Below are 15,030 nucleotides of genomic sequence, written 5' to 3' on the forward strand. Positions count from 1 at the left end.
TCTGTAAAGAAGAAAGTACTCCTTTGTACTCTCATTCCTAACCCCACACATTGCTTGTTTGCAACTAAACATTTGGCCCCTATGGCCTGATTCTCCACTGACTTGAACTTTCTGTAGTTGTTTACCCCTGGGCAAATAGCTGGGAAAAGTGGGTGTCAAATGCTCCCAAATCAGTCTCTCAGACAGAAGGTAGCATTTTATACCCACTTCATATTCAATTTGCATAAAGGTATGACTGCACAAGCATTCAAAGCAATGGAGAGTCAGGCCCCAACTGCCTTAATAGTCCACCTACCTTGCATATTCCATTGAATATCACTGAGTTCCTGTAAAACAAACAAGACGACACTCTGTCGGCTGCAGAGCAGCTGGACTTTTTGAGGATTGAGACTAGTACTGGAGAACTCTCAAAAGCCAAGAGTTTAATGGCATCCACAAGACCACTGTCACTGATGTGTTGCTGAAAGATAAAACCCCAGTTATCTGCAAGGCACTGACAGAGAGCTACTCTAAGCATGATAACAGCTGTCTTTATATTCGGAATAAATGCTGATAGCTGAAATGTATTCTCTTTTGGGGCTACAGTTACTTTATTAAAAACAAAATGCAAGAAATATTAGCTCTGTGGCTTTGTAAACATTAAAAGTCCTCTGTGAAAAGTGGCTATCCTCAATCAATGAATAAGGAGTTTATAATAATCCCACCAAAATTTTCAGTGGCAGATTCATAGAATAAACCAGGTGTCTGGCTGCTAAATCCAGTTGCACCCTCTGCTAGTGCACAGAGTCCAGTAGCTAGTTCTGTTACACCAGCAGGCAATAGAATTGGAGAGGCCACAGAGGGCATTGTATTAATTTCAATGGAATAATGGGCCCAAAAAGCCAAAGGTGTTAACATGATCCTGTCACTGCACAACATTAAACAGCCAAGCAGGATGCGGGGTTTGGTATCCGGAGACCTCAGTTTGCTTGGTTTAATGGCAAACATACTAAAGAAGGAAAATGTATCGGTTGAGATACACCCGGGGAAAGGAATCAAAACAAGGCATGAAGCACTTGAGTGATTATATAGGACAAACTTAATCAAAACCTATCAAAGTCCCTTTTGAGCGAGAGGATATCATTTAGAGTCTTATTTTGTCGACCAGCCTCTCTTGGCGGGGGAGGGAGATCACTCGTTGCAGGTGCCACTCAGTGGTTGGGCAGGGCATGTAAGGTTCTTTTTTTTCCTGGCTCCCCCTGTTGACAACTGCTCCAGTCCCATGGTGGTCTGCCTCTTCTGTGACTCAGCCCTCTAGCCAGTCACATATTAATGTCCATCCCTTCTGGGCTATACAAAGAATCCAGCAGTTGGTAAGTCCTTTAGGTAAAGTGAGGGGCTCCTGGGTCTCTATCTTTTTAGACTGATAGATAATGCAGTGTTTTCATTTTAAAAAATGGTGCTTAGGAAATGAGGTCCAGCTGTAATATTTACTATCTTGCAAACAAAATAAAGGGAGGGTGGGACTTTCAAGTGGTAGATAAGATAAAATGATACAGTCATTCTAAGTCAGAACTGAATCTAATTCAAGTTATAGCTTTCCCTAAAATCATTGTAAATATGAATATTCTAGAGTATAATACAAAGATCAAGTGTGAAATACATTTGCTGAAAACAGTAATTTTTTTCATTAAAAATGCGAGTATGCTGTCAGTTCAACATTTAGAACGAGAAGTAAGAAGTCTATTGACTGCTTAAAGATGCATATTGCCAAAAAAGAAAGAGAAGAATATAGAGGGTGGTGTTCACTTGCAAATGTTGTCAATAAAATAAAGCAAAAGCTTTGTATTATGTACTGTTGCCCTATAGAATGGCAAAGTATTATCGTTGAAGAATAGTGTGATTCACTGTCAGAAAAAGAGCTGGCTGAAGATTTCAAAAGCCATGCATGCCAACATTTGTCCAAATGGCTAGTCCTTCCAAGCAGGCTTATACATCTTGGTACTGTAGAATATGCAAGAACATTTGGTTTGCATGACTCCTTGGGGAATAGCTTCTCTGAGTATGAATATCCACTAACACATGCATTAGCAAGAGTATTCACTAGTTAGCCATCGTTCATCCTTCTCTTGTTTCAAATGTTTCAGTCATGCAATCGGTAAGAAGAAACAATAGTAGGTGACTTGGTGATTGATCCCACTTCACAAAAAGTCAAAGTGAACAGCAACTCAGTGGGCCGGAGTAACCTCATATTTATGCCACCTTAAGGCATAAATCCTTTAGCTCACAGGTAGCAGGTACAGAATGAGGGACCAGGGTGCTGGGATACACAGCAGATGCAACCTCAATGATAGTGGAGGAGTGGGCAATAATAAGTCAGCACAGTTGACAATGTAGGGGACACTTGCTGGAAATATGTAGTGGCTAGCCAGGGTGCCCTGGGGGTGAATTTCCAGAGTATAAGAAACTTAACTTTGCTGGACTTGGCCCAGTGTCATATATCTGCATTGATTTTCTTTACAGATGAATCCTTTAACTATATAGTATAATATAACAAAACATAACACCTATCTTTAAAAAGGGGAACAAAGAGGACCCAGGGAATAATAGACCAGTCAGCTTAACTTTGATACCTGGACAGATACTGGAACAAATGATTATACAAGGAATTTTTAAGCTCCTGAAAGATAACAGGGTTATAAGGAATAGCCAGCATGAATTTGTCAAAAACAGATCATGCCAAACCAACCTAATTTCCTTATTTTGACAGGGTTACTGGCTTAGTAAATGCTGGGGGGAGAGGAACTAGAAGTGATGTATCTTTTGATATACTCCCACATGACATTCTCATAAGTAAACTAGGGAAATGTGCTCTAGATGAAATTACTATATGGTGGGTGCACAACTGGTTGAAAGACCGCACTCATAGAGTAGTTATCAATTGTTGGTTGTCAAACTGGGAGGGTCTATCTAGCAGGGCCCTGCAAGAGTCAGTCCTGGGTCTGGTACTATTCAATATTTTCATCAATGACTTGGATAATGGAGTGGAGTGTACCCTTATAAAATCTGCAGATGATACGAAGCTGGGTGGGGTTGCAAACACTTTGGGGAGACAGGATTCAAATTCAAAACAACCTTGACAAATTAGAGAATTGGTCCGAAATCAACAAGATGAAATTCAATAAGTGCAAAGTGCTACATGCACGAAGGGAAAAAAATCAAGTGTGCAACTACAAAATGGGAAATAAATGATTAGATGGTAGTACTGCGGAAAGGAATTTGGAGTGTATTGAGGATCAGAAATTTATTATGAGTCAACAATGAGATGCAGTTGTAAAAAAGCCTAATATAATTCTGGGGTGTATTAACAGCAGTATCATATATAAAATATAGTAAGTAATTATCCTGCTCCAATTAGTACTGGTGAGGTCTCAGATGGAGTTCTGTATCCAGTTCCGAGTGCCACATTTTAAGAACGATATGGACAAAATTGGAGTCCAGAGGACAGCACCAAAAATGATAAAAGTTTAGAAAACCTGACCTATGAGCAAAGGCTAAAACATCTGGGTATATTAAGTCTAGAGAAAAGATAGCAGTCTTCGAATATGTTTAAGGGCTCTTATAAAGAGTATGGGGGTCAATTGTACTCCATGTCCCCTGAAGGTAGGACAAGTAGTAATGGGCTTAATCTGCAGCCACGGAGATTTCAGTTAGGTATTAGGGAAAACTTTCTAACTATATGGGTAGCTAAGTTCTGGAATAAGAATGAGGTTCCTAGGGAGATGGTGGAATCCCCATAATTGGAGGTTTTTAAGAACAGATTGGACAAACACCTGTCAGGGATGTTCTCAGTTTACTTGGTCCTACCTTAGCACAGGACCTGGATTTGATGACCTCTCGAGGTCCCTCCCAGCCCTACAGTTTTATGATTCTATATACTACAGCATTTTGTAGATATTTCAAACTATTTTTAACTGTATTGCAAATTAAGTACAGCAGTTCCTAGCAGGAACGAAAAGCAAATTATTTATTCATCAAACCATATTAGGAGTAGAGTGAACAGCATTTTACATGGATAGAGGTAGCACTAGTTTCTATATACCCCTCAATTCACACAAGAACTGATATTTTCCTCCACAAAGCTGATTCTGTAACACTTGCAAAAGAGCACAGTGGGTAATGGATAAAAATGATTAGTGTTTTATCAAAGAGGTTTAGGAGAACTTGATTCTATGAAAGTACAGCTGCCTTTTCTAGTATTCACATAAGAAGCATTATTTCTTGCTCACTGCAGGCAAGTGTCACTTTGAAATGGATTTTTTGTCCCCTAAAATACAAAACTTCAGGCCATTTACACAACATCGGATTTTTACTTTTTTTGGTAGGTGAAATTCTGCTATGTTCTATTTTGGGTCATTTAGACCGCACACTTTGGTACAGGGCATCTCTCTGCTCTGAATCTATGAATCAAAATGTATTCTCCAGTGGATGTTTGGAGGTATAATTTGCCCCCTTACGCTCTTCAATCTTCATCTCTGACACACTCAAGGATGCTCAAATCCCACAAGAAAAAAAATGAACATAAATCTTCAAAAATATGTCCTTACATGCCTTCTTAAAATGAAAATGGATGTTCTTCCATAAATTATTAGAGAGTTTGCTGCAAACTCTGAGGAACATACACTTTTGAAAACAATTTGGAAACTGAAAAATACATAAATAAAATAAACGTTGATAGATTTGGGGCATAATCATTTTTGAAATCGTTGAACACTTCCTCTGAGGTGCTAAGCACCTTCAACTCCCATCCCCAGAAGTGAAAATACTCAGCAGGTTGCTGGATTGGGCCTTTCAGCTTACTGTATATGCCATATTTTTCCTACAAACTGAAGAAAATAACTTTTTCTATCATTATATTTTGCATGTGGCCGTATGTTATAGAAACAGGTCCAAACTGAAACCTTGGGTCTAGACCAGTGGTTCTCAAACGAGGGCCGCCGCTTGTGCAGGGAAAGCCCCTGGCGGGCCGGGCCGGTTTGTTTACCTGCCATGTCGCAGGTTCAGCCGATTGTGGCTCCCACTGGCCGCGGTTCGCCGCCCCAGGACAATGGGGGCTGCGGGAAGGGCGGCCAGCATGTCCCTCAGCCCACGCTGTTTCCTGCAGCCCCCATTGGCCTGGAGCAGCGAACCACGGCCAGTGGGAGCCGCAATCGGCCGAACCTGCGGATGCGGCAGGTAAACAAACCGTCCCGGCCCGCCAGGGGCTTTCCCTGAATAAGCCGTGGTCCTAGTTTGAGAACCACTGGTCTAGACACCCCTAATTTGCTTTGAACTTTGCAGTTAAAATTACACTGAAGTTCATATTACAGGTGAGTGAATAGCTGATTTTTTTTTTCAGCTCAGAGGTCAAGCCAAAAAATCTGAAAATATTTTTTTATTGTCACCCAGAAATGGAAAATTATTTTTTTCTCGCCATAAAAAAAAATGCATTGAACTCATCATTTTTTTCAACCTGAAGCAAAATGTTTTGTTTAGTTTTTGAGAGCTTATCTTTGTTTTTTAATAAATCTAATTACATTTCTAACCGAAACATCAGTTACAAATGAAAAGTTAAAATGTTTCATTTAAAAAACGTCAGAATGAAACATTTTGACTTTTTAAAAAATCCTTTGCGGGAGAGGTTGCGGACATGAATCTATTGGCGTGAATTTGACGTGAATTCACAAACAGATTTGGCTGATCTGAAACTGCGTTTTTTGGCAAATAAATTATTTCTCAAAAAAAAATTGCCCAGCTCTGGTACATATCCAGGCCTGAACTTAGTGGCTGGGGTGTTATATTGCTATATTCTAACCCCCCCTCCAATGCAAAATAGAAAAAAATTATCTGACAAACAGTATTTAGGCAAAATAGGCAGATGCCCAGTCCAACTCCCACTGAAGTCAATGGGAAAAACTCCCATCAAGTACTAGAGGAGTTTGACCTGGCCCTAAATACTGGCATATGATACTGTTTAATACAGGGGTTCTCAAACTGGGGGTCAGGACCCCTCAGGGGGTTGTGAGGTTATTACCTGGGGGGGGTGTCGCGATCTGTCAGCTTCCACCCCAAACCCTGCTTTGCCTCCAGCATTTATAATGGTGTTAAATATATTTAAAAGTGTTTTTAATTTATAAGAGGGGGTTGCACTCAGACACTTGCTGTGTGAACAGGATCACCAGGACAAAAGTTTGAGAATCACTGGTTTAATACTACAATATTTAGTTACTACTATGTCATATTTTCAATCTTTTCTGAAGATTGAGACTGAGCTCACAGATGTAGACTTCCTCTCTATCCGGGGGAAGGGATGCTCAAACCCCCTCCGCCCCAGACCCACCTCCACTCCATCCCTTCCTCCAAGCCCCCACCCTGCCTCTTCCCCCCCCCATTCCATCCCTTCCCCCAAGCCTCATCCCCCTTGCCTCTTCCTGCCCCTGCTCCACCCTGCTCCGCCTCTTCTCACCCCCTCCCCCGAGCCCACCCCATCCCCACCCACCCACCCCCTGCCTCCCAGTGCATCCTGCATGACAGGGAACAGCTGTGGGGAGGCATTGGGAGGAGGAAGAGCTTGGCTGCGGGCAGGTGCTAAGCACCCGCTAATTTTTGTTTCATGGGTGCTCAGCCCTGGAGCCCTCACAGAGTCGGCACCTTTGTAGCCAGCCTGGTGTTCTAAAAGCAGACAGGTAATGCAGGAAACCTAGGCTCTCAGTGGCTTCAGATCTCCTTTCCCTTCAGGTAGCAGAGTAAGGGAACACTTGACAACCATAATCTGACTGCCCAAATTCTTCCTGATAACTGATCCCAGAACTGCTCATCTTCAGAAGAGAACACTTAATGTTCCTTTTGACCTTTCTTTGTTCACAGTCTCATATAAGGGCAGGTTTTCCAGTTGTAAGATATTTAAAGGCCGTCTAAGGAATCAAGATTCTGAAGGGTCTTAGGAATTTATCTTAACTGGTCTTCATTTAGAGGCAAGTGTGATTGGACATAAAAAAACTGCTCAGTTGAGTGGGAGGAGCAGATGGTAGGTTGAGGCTCACAAAAAGCAAGTTACATATATTTTTTCCATCAAATAAATGTCCCTTTAAAGATTTCTTTTACTTCCTAGAGAGTTACCAGATATAACCCCAACATTTGTCTTTGCATTAGGAACAACCAATCCTTCACCCAGGTGTACTCATGTATAAAGTCTGAGCTACCTAGCTCTGATGATTTTGGTTGGTTGGGGGTTAGTACCTAGATCTTGAATTTCTGCATAGAAATGACTCCCAGAGCTGTCTCACAGCAGCTCCTCTTAAAATATAAAAGCATGAAAAAATAATATGGGTTGCTGCTTATGTTCAAAAGGGAAATCAAAAACTGCCAGATGCCTTGTTCCTCTCCATCTCAATATCGCCCCTTGGGCAATATTTGCAGCTTCCCTATGATACACAAACATGAAAGAAACTAAACTCGAAATAAAAAAAATAGTAATTTACATTCTGTCAATTTAGCTCAAGTCAAGAGGAAGGCTTCACATAAGCATCTGCATCTACTCAATGACTAAAATTAATAAAAGAGCTAGAAAACATGGACTAACTTTGATCATCACTTTAACACAGTTGCTTTAAAAGCATTTATATCAACTTCCAGTGCATTCACAGTTTAATAATGAGAGCCAGAATTTTTTGTCCTTCCATGTTTAGCCTACCTGATATGTTTAACCTTAAACTCAGCCACGGTTTCCTCAGTTGCTTCCATTGTTATTCAGTGAACGTACACAGAACAACTAAGGATAATACCAGTTTGATTGGCAATTGTTTTTGTGTTTCAAGAGAAAATATACAGTAATAAAAAAGGACTAGTACATGAGACAGACTGGGCTGACTGCAACTGGGGCTCACGTGAAGCTGCTGGAATTTTGGTGATCAGAAACAGCTGGATCAATTTGTATGGTTTCATGGCTCACCTGAAGCTTGGAGGAGGTTGTGCCAACAAGAAGCTTCCCCACAGGACTTCCTTCTGTAAATTCTGGAGGTATCTTCTGAGACTACATCATATAGTCACTTGAAAACCCTGCCCCTCAGCACCCATAATCTTTGGAGAGGGGTTGGCTCAATTTCCTCTCCCTCATATCATCAATGCAGGGGATCTTTGACCCATTCTTCACGACTAGAATGACCAGATGTCCCGATTTTATAGGGACAGTCCCGATATTCACATTCACTATCTGGTCACCCTATTCACAACTGGCATCCACATAAGGGCAGCAAATAGGACTGCTTCCTGCCATCCCTCTCCAGCATCCTGGAAGACTTCCTGGGAGCAAGATGCATGTGCATGCCTCATCATTAAGCAGCAGTGGGACTGAGATATGCTACTCCAGTCTCACCCTGCTGCTGCTAATACCCCAGTCTGGAGCCTGAGACACCCCAAGACAGTATTGTGATGAGAGATAGGAATTCCTTTTACTGTGACTTGACATTATAGAAGGGGAAGCATTGGCATAACTGTGGCCACTTATAATTATTTGTATTATGATAGTGCCTAAAGGCCACCAGCACTCAGGATGGGGTCTCCACTGTGTTAGGAGCTGTATAAACACACTGGAAGATAGTACCTCTCCTGAAGCTAATTTTCCAGGGCTATCACAAGCCTCTGCCTCTGAATGAGATTGCAGACAGACTCCCGAGTTCCTCTGATGAAGTGAATCCAGGCTATGGGGAGGCAGCAGGCCTGCTTGTTGGTCCCTAGAAGATGCTGGATATGAGCAGCAGAACTGCTGGCTGACTACAAAAGTGCCAGGTGGCATGATGGGTAAGTGGGATAGTTAACTGCCAGGAAGACTCTGGAAGGAAAGGCGAGATTGCAGGCCACTGTGTCGCCCCAAAAGACACATGAAGGCAAGTCAGTGGGGGTCAGAACCTACAAGAGAGGGAGAGCCTGGTACGGTAGAAATGGAAGGGACCCAGGCTAGCCCATATTCTCAGCTAAAAGTTAATTATAAACACACGTGAGCCCAGGTAACACTGGGTTTCAGTGCTAAAGGTGTGCATAGTTCCAATTATAGCTTTATAATGCTTTCAACACACGCAGCAGCAACAAAAATCACTTTTGCAATTTTGGCGAGATTGGATGATGCCACCCTACTTTCCACACAAAGGTATCAAATCAGCAGTTAATAGGAAATCCTGGGGAGCTCAAGTCTTGCTTTCAGCATACACTGTGCAATAGCAATAACAGTTCAATCTTAGACAGATTTCTTGTATGTAAATAGCATCATTATTTCATGTATTACCACTGACCTTTGGCGCATACTAGGCAAGGTAGGGTTGTTCATCACCTTCCATTGATTTTTCAATTTCCAGTAAATTGGTTTTATCTTGAGGTTGTTTACGTATTAGGAATAAAAAATGCAGAAGCCTGACTTCAGAAAACAATAACAAGGTTTTGAACTGGAGACCCTGTGGTTAAAAAGGAACCTTTTGCAGATATTAACATTTGGTTGTGCGGACAAAGGATTCTGCTCTCAGCTATACCAGTATAAATGGATTGTCAGTGGAGATACTCCAGATCCACACTGATGTATCTGTCAGAAGAATTTGGGCTTTCACAATATTAAATGTCAGTTACACATTCCAAAATAAATATAGATTGCTGAATTGCTCTCCTTTACCAACAAATGTACAGACAGTCCGGCTCTTTAACATTCATTCTGGCTTGCAGGAAGGGACTGATTTTTGTTTTTTGATTATAAGAACTAAGTATTACTCAATGAAATTTGTCCCACAGGCTAGGAAATTCTCTTTAAGACCAGAGGGTATTTAAAGAGCCAGACTAACACCCAGCACAATTTCATAAAAGGTCAGACAGGAAATCATGTCTGCCTTTTGTTCCAAATCAGCAGACAGCTACTGTTTCAAGTTCTAAAAGTTTATTCATTTCTGTGATTTTATGTCCAGTGTTATGCAGTGAAACTTTCTACTGCATCCAATGCCAAATGCATTGTCTATCGACTCTGGTACCAGATTCACAAATGATGAGCATGGTATACAAACTCTGATACAGACATCAAATAGAAAGCTCTACAATATAGAGCTTTGTTGAGCAAATTTCAACATCTGAATATTTCTGAGCCTCTGTTCATATAACACAAAAATACTATCAAGAAGTATGCTCAGATGCTATGTTGAAGAGGCCCACATGGATGGAAGGACAGTACATATATTTAGATAGATAAATTATTCACTTACCTCACGGTCCAACAATGCAGGTGATACCACTGTGACAATGTCTCCTTTCTCTGGATCAATGAAGAACATATTTGGAGATGGTTTGTCAGGAGTCTGCTTAAGGATATTATACCTCAAAAGAGCATTGTCTGTAGCAGGGTCATCAGCGTCAAAGGCCATCATGCGCATCACAGTGCTTCCTAAAGAGAAGGTAGACAAACAATATAACATGGTTACCAATATAGACTATTATCAGAGGGGTAGCCATGTTAGTCTGGGTCTGTAAAAAGCAACAAAGAGTCCTGTGGCACCTTTAAGACTAACAGATGTATTGGAGCATAAGCTTTCATGGGTGAATATAGACTATGAGACAAGAATGCATAAAGCTCCTCTAGTTCCATATATGAACATCACTAGGCTGTAATCCAACATCAGTTCAGGAAAACCAACAAAGAATTTCACCTGCTATTTAGTCTGTCAGTTTACTTTTCCTCAGGCTACCAATTTCTAGGTTGGTAACAACAGGCACATGTGTCTACCCTGCAGCAGACAAATGTATCTAGACCAAACATGGCATCTTCCCCATGTGGCTTTCATGGGTGGTCACACCCATATGCTTGCATATAACCACTTTTTCATTTTCACACCATGAAAATAAAGAAATTAAAGAGTCTAAGATGTCTTCCAGCTAATAACAGATGAAAGAAAAATAGGAAAATGAAAAATGCAACACTTAAAATGAGAGAATGTTTCAAAACTCTTTAGTACTCAGGCTTCTGAGCATATCAGAACTATTTGTGAATTTGACATTAATTTGCTGAATAATCCAACCCCACCTCTCAATTTTTTACATTGCAGTGATTAGGGCACTATCCTGAACTATTCTGGGGTGAGGTTCTCTCAATCTCTCCTTTTGAAGCTGTTCTGCTGCTGTCCACAACAACTCCAAGTACAAATCCCTACTCCAAACCAGGCAGATTGGTGGCTTGAACCCAGGTGTCTTAGATCCCTAGTGAGTGTTCTGCCTACAAGGGGCCACCACCTCCTCCTGGTGTTCTGGGAATGGTCTTTCCTTTGGTTTTAATAAATACAAGCAGTTCAAAATACCTAAAATAGAACAAAACATTTTATTTCGGGTCAAACTAAATGTCTGACCCAAAACTTTTTTTGTTTCAATTTTTGGGTTTTACCAAGTAAACTGGAAAGTTTTCATTTCGGGGCAATCCAAAATGACATTTTCTTTCAATATTTTGATTCAGCCAACAAATGGAAAAAAATCAATTATTTGCACTGTAGGCACATATAGTGATGTTCTGCAAACAGAACAGGGTAATCCTTTCCCAAAAGATTCCCCAGTTCCTAATAAACCGAAATCCCTCCTCCCATCACCATTGTCTCATCCATGGGATTCCTTCCCACTACTGCAACCTTTGCATGCAGCAGGCAATTTACCCTGTGGTTCTCCTGGGCATCGCAAACCCAACCACTAATAATCAAATCCCCCTATTGCATTTTGCAATACTGGGAAACATAGCAAGGCATCCAGGGATAAGTTTCTTCTCTCAGAGCTGTCTGACCTTTAATCACTGGTGAACAAAACCAACATGCTGTCAGATCTCTGTTCTATTTCTCAAGGGGGGTAACTGCCTGAAGTGGCAATGAAGCAAAACCTTGGAGAGCTCATTTTCAAGGTCACTACAACAAAAGGCTCCGCTTTGTGCTCTGAGAAATACAACAAAAGAAAAGGGGGAGAAAAAAGCACATCTGACCAAGAGAGTTGTAGTGCTTGTTTCACAGTGTGCTATAATGTTGTTACATCCACCCATAAATGCAGTAGCCTTTGTACTTTCTGTTTGATTTCTAAGGGCTTGTCTACATGGGGAGCTATTCTGGAATAGCTATTCCTGATTAACTCAATGTGTGGCACTGTTAGAATGGAATAAAATTGCCTGATTTAGGTTAATCCACTTGGGATGTCGATTAAGGTAGGTTAGAATAACAGCATCCACAGAAGGGGTTAATCAGGAATAGTTAATCTGCTTTGAATTTACACCCTAGTCTGGATTCATTTTCATGGGTAGAATCAAGGCTTGTTCACATGGAGGTTTAGTGTGCAGCAAGCCAGGGTGTACATCTCAAGCTCACAAGCCTGCTGCATGCTTACAGGCCGCATGGACCCTGCTACTGCACACTAAAAGTTTGTAGTGTGCTTTGATCTACTGCTATTTCAAGCAGCAGCACATCAAAGCAAACTGAGCAACTTTTGGGATGCGACAGCAGAATCCAAATGGTTACTTAGCGTGTGGCAGACTAGTGAGCTGTACATTCACACCCTAGCTTGAAGTGCAGTAAGTCTCCAGGTAGTCAAGCCCTCATCAAATCATAGAAATACAAGGCTGGAAGGGACCTCAATATTTTCAGTCAGAGTGGCATGAAACTCGTGTGATACTAAGGGCATGTCTACATTACCCACTGGATTAATTCATCGCGTCTAATCTAGACATGATAAATCAACCGCCGAGCGCTCTCCCATCGACTGGTACTCCACCAGGGCGAAAGGCGCAGGCAGAGTCGACAGGAGAACGTCAGCCGTTGACTTACCGCAGTGAAGACACCGCGGTAAGTAAATCTAAGTATGTCGACTTCAGCTACGTTATTCACATGGCTGAAGTTGCGTAATTTAGATCGATTCCCTCCCCCCCCCCCGTATAGACCAGGCCCTAAGGAGTGATGGTACTCTAACCCTTTTTGTGAATACTGCTGTTTGCTACGCATGATCTTGAAAGGCATGGATAGAAACAATATATTGTGAAGTAATTTCCACTGTGCAAATGTTACTAATTCCAAATGGTAGCATTTTGCAGTCACTTTGTATAGGTGTGGATGCTTAATATAGGTGGAGAAGCAGGTCCATTTTTTTCTGTCTTAGTTATTTCTAAGGTGTCCATGCCTCACAAGTTACTTCACCTCTATGAGTCTCTGTAACCAAAGAGAAAATAAACGTAAACAGATGAGGTTTTCTGAGGTACAGTAATACACTGCTATCCCTATATAATGCCACCCAATATAATACGCATTCGGATATAATGCGGTAAAGCAGTGCTCCGGGGAGGCGGGGCTGCGCACTCCGGTGGATCAAAGCAAGTTTGATATAACGTGGTTTCACCTATAACTCAGTAAGATTTTTGGGCTCCTGAGGACAGCGTTATATCGAGGTAGAGGTGTATCTCATACTGCTTATATGTCATTACAAATCATCAGTGCCTGTACATTGTTGTGATACCTGTCACTTGTTCATACACATACACACACGCAGAATAGCAACTCTTTAGATCCAAGATCACCTGATACCCTCTGTCAGAGGAGCTGTGGAATCCCACTGCACAAAGGGAAGAGTAGCTCTTTCAATGGGACCAATCTGAGTGTTACAAAGGCTTGTCTATCAAACTAAAAATGGCCTGTGTTCAAATATATAGCCAAACTAACATGAAAGCTCACTGCTGCACATTTCACACGTGCACACTAACAGTACAGTAGTAGCTAGTAGATATTCAAAGCCATTTTTAAAAATGAAATCTAAACGTTTTACAAAAATAGCGGGCAAGTGGTTGCATTTCCTTCCTCCAACAACACTGCTGCTTCAAATTAAGAGTTAAACACAGTCACTGTTCTATATTTGTACTTTATAATAAATTAAAGATTGGACCCAAGTCAAAAAGATCAAATTCAGATCTGCATTTCCTATAGATGCAAAGATGTGAAGATCAATGGTTCTGGTTTGGGCACACGTACTGCTGCTAGTATTTCAAAAGGATCTATAGCGTAGACTTCAGTGCCAACAAATTTAATTTAAGATGCATACATCTTTGGCATTACTCCTTCATCATAAAGTTTTATTCTTCATAAAAGATTCATTTCCCCAGACTCATAAACTGACTACTTCTAATTCAGTGTCATTTTATAAATACTTCCATTGCTGGCATCAATCAAATGCAGCTGGCTTCCAACCCACAAAACAACAGCTTGCAACATTATCATGTTAAACAATATATATTAACTTATCAAGCTGAGGAACAAATGTCTGCAAAATCAGCAACTTTATAGTTCTGCCAGTGATTTGGAGATATTCCCGTTAGGTTCTCTTCCTCAGCAAAGGTATAGGAGTTGCCATGCTATAGTTCAATGTTTGTTCCACCTTCTGGACAGTTTTGTTATTGTTATAATCACTGGAAACCTCTACTTGCACCTCCCAGAGTTGCTCATTGATTAGATACATATTTCACCAGCCAATTCATTGCTCCAAAGACTGTAGCTATCAATCTGCTGATTGTTGATTTGGCCTACAATTTGCTTTAGAAATATTAGTGAATAACTTCCCTGAGACACCAGAAAGCAAAACACAATGCTTGCACAATCTTGTGGCAAGTGGAACAGATGGTTTCTTGGGAAAAGCTCCTTGGCATTTTGTAATTTACCTTTCAATAACCTTTCTTTCTTTCTTTGTCAGATGCCAAGAGAGTATCTGATACATTTGAGCTGACAGAGAAAACGCCTATTAACACAGAATTATTTTAGGTTCAGCTATCAGATGGGTTGAGGGCCTTTTGCTTCATTACCTGTCATCTCCATTCGCAGTTACCTTGGGGGTCATTACTATACATCTTGCCCTAACTTAGATGTGCAGTTACTGTATTTTATCATGTATTAGTTAAGGTTACCGCTAAGTAGTGCAGTCAAGTGAATAATGAAATTTAAAAGGCTTCCTGAGTGATATAGGCTTCAAAACATGAATTGTGCA

The 15,030-nt window shown here is 41.0% G+C and overlaps 1 protein-coding gene across 1 annotated transcript in view; it reads right to left on the minus strand.

The window, feature by feature from the left end:
* Window positions 1-15,030, minus strand: part of CDH13 (cadherin 13) — a 759,507-nt gene that overhangs the window by 209,844 nt on the left and 534,633 nt on the right. The window contains exon 7 of the mRNA XM_054048572.1: window positions 10,254-10,432. Within this exon, the coding sequence (XP_053904547.1) occupies window positions 10,254-10,432 (179 nt within the window). The remainder of the gene's footprint in view (window positions 1-10,253; window positions 10,433-15,030) is intronic.

The sequence above is a fragment of the Malaclemys terrapin genome, chromosome 14 (assembly GCF_027887155.1).
Source record: "Malaclemys terrapin pileata isolate rMalTer1 chromosome 14, rMalTer1.hap1, whole genome shotgun sequence".
NCBI lineage: Eukaryota > Metazoa > Chordata > Testudines > Emydidae > Malaclemys > Malaclemys terrapin.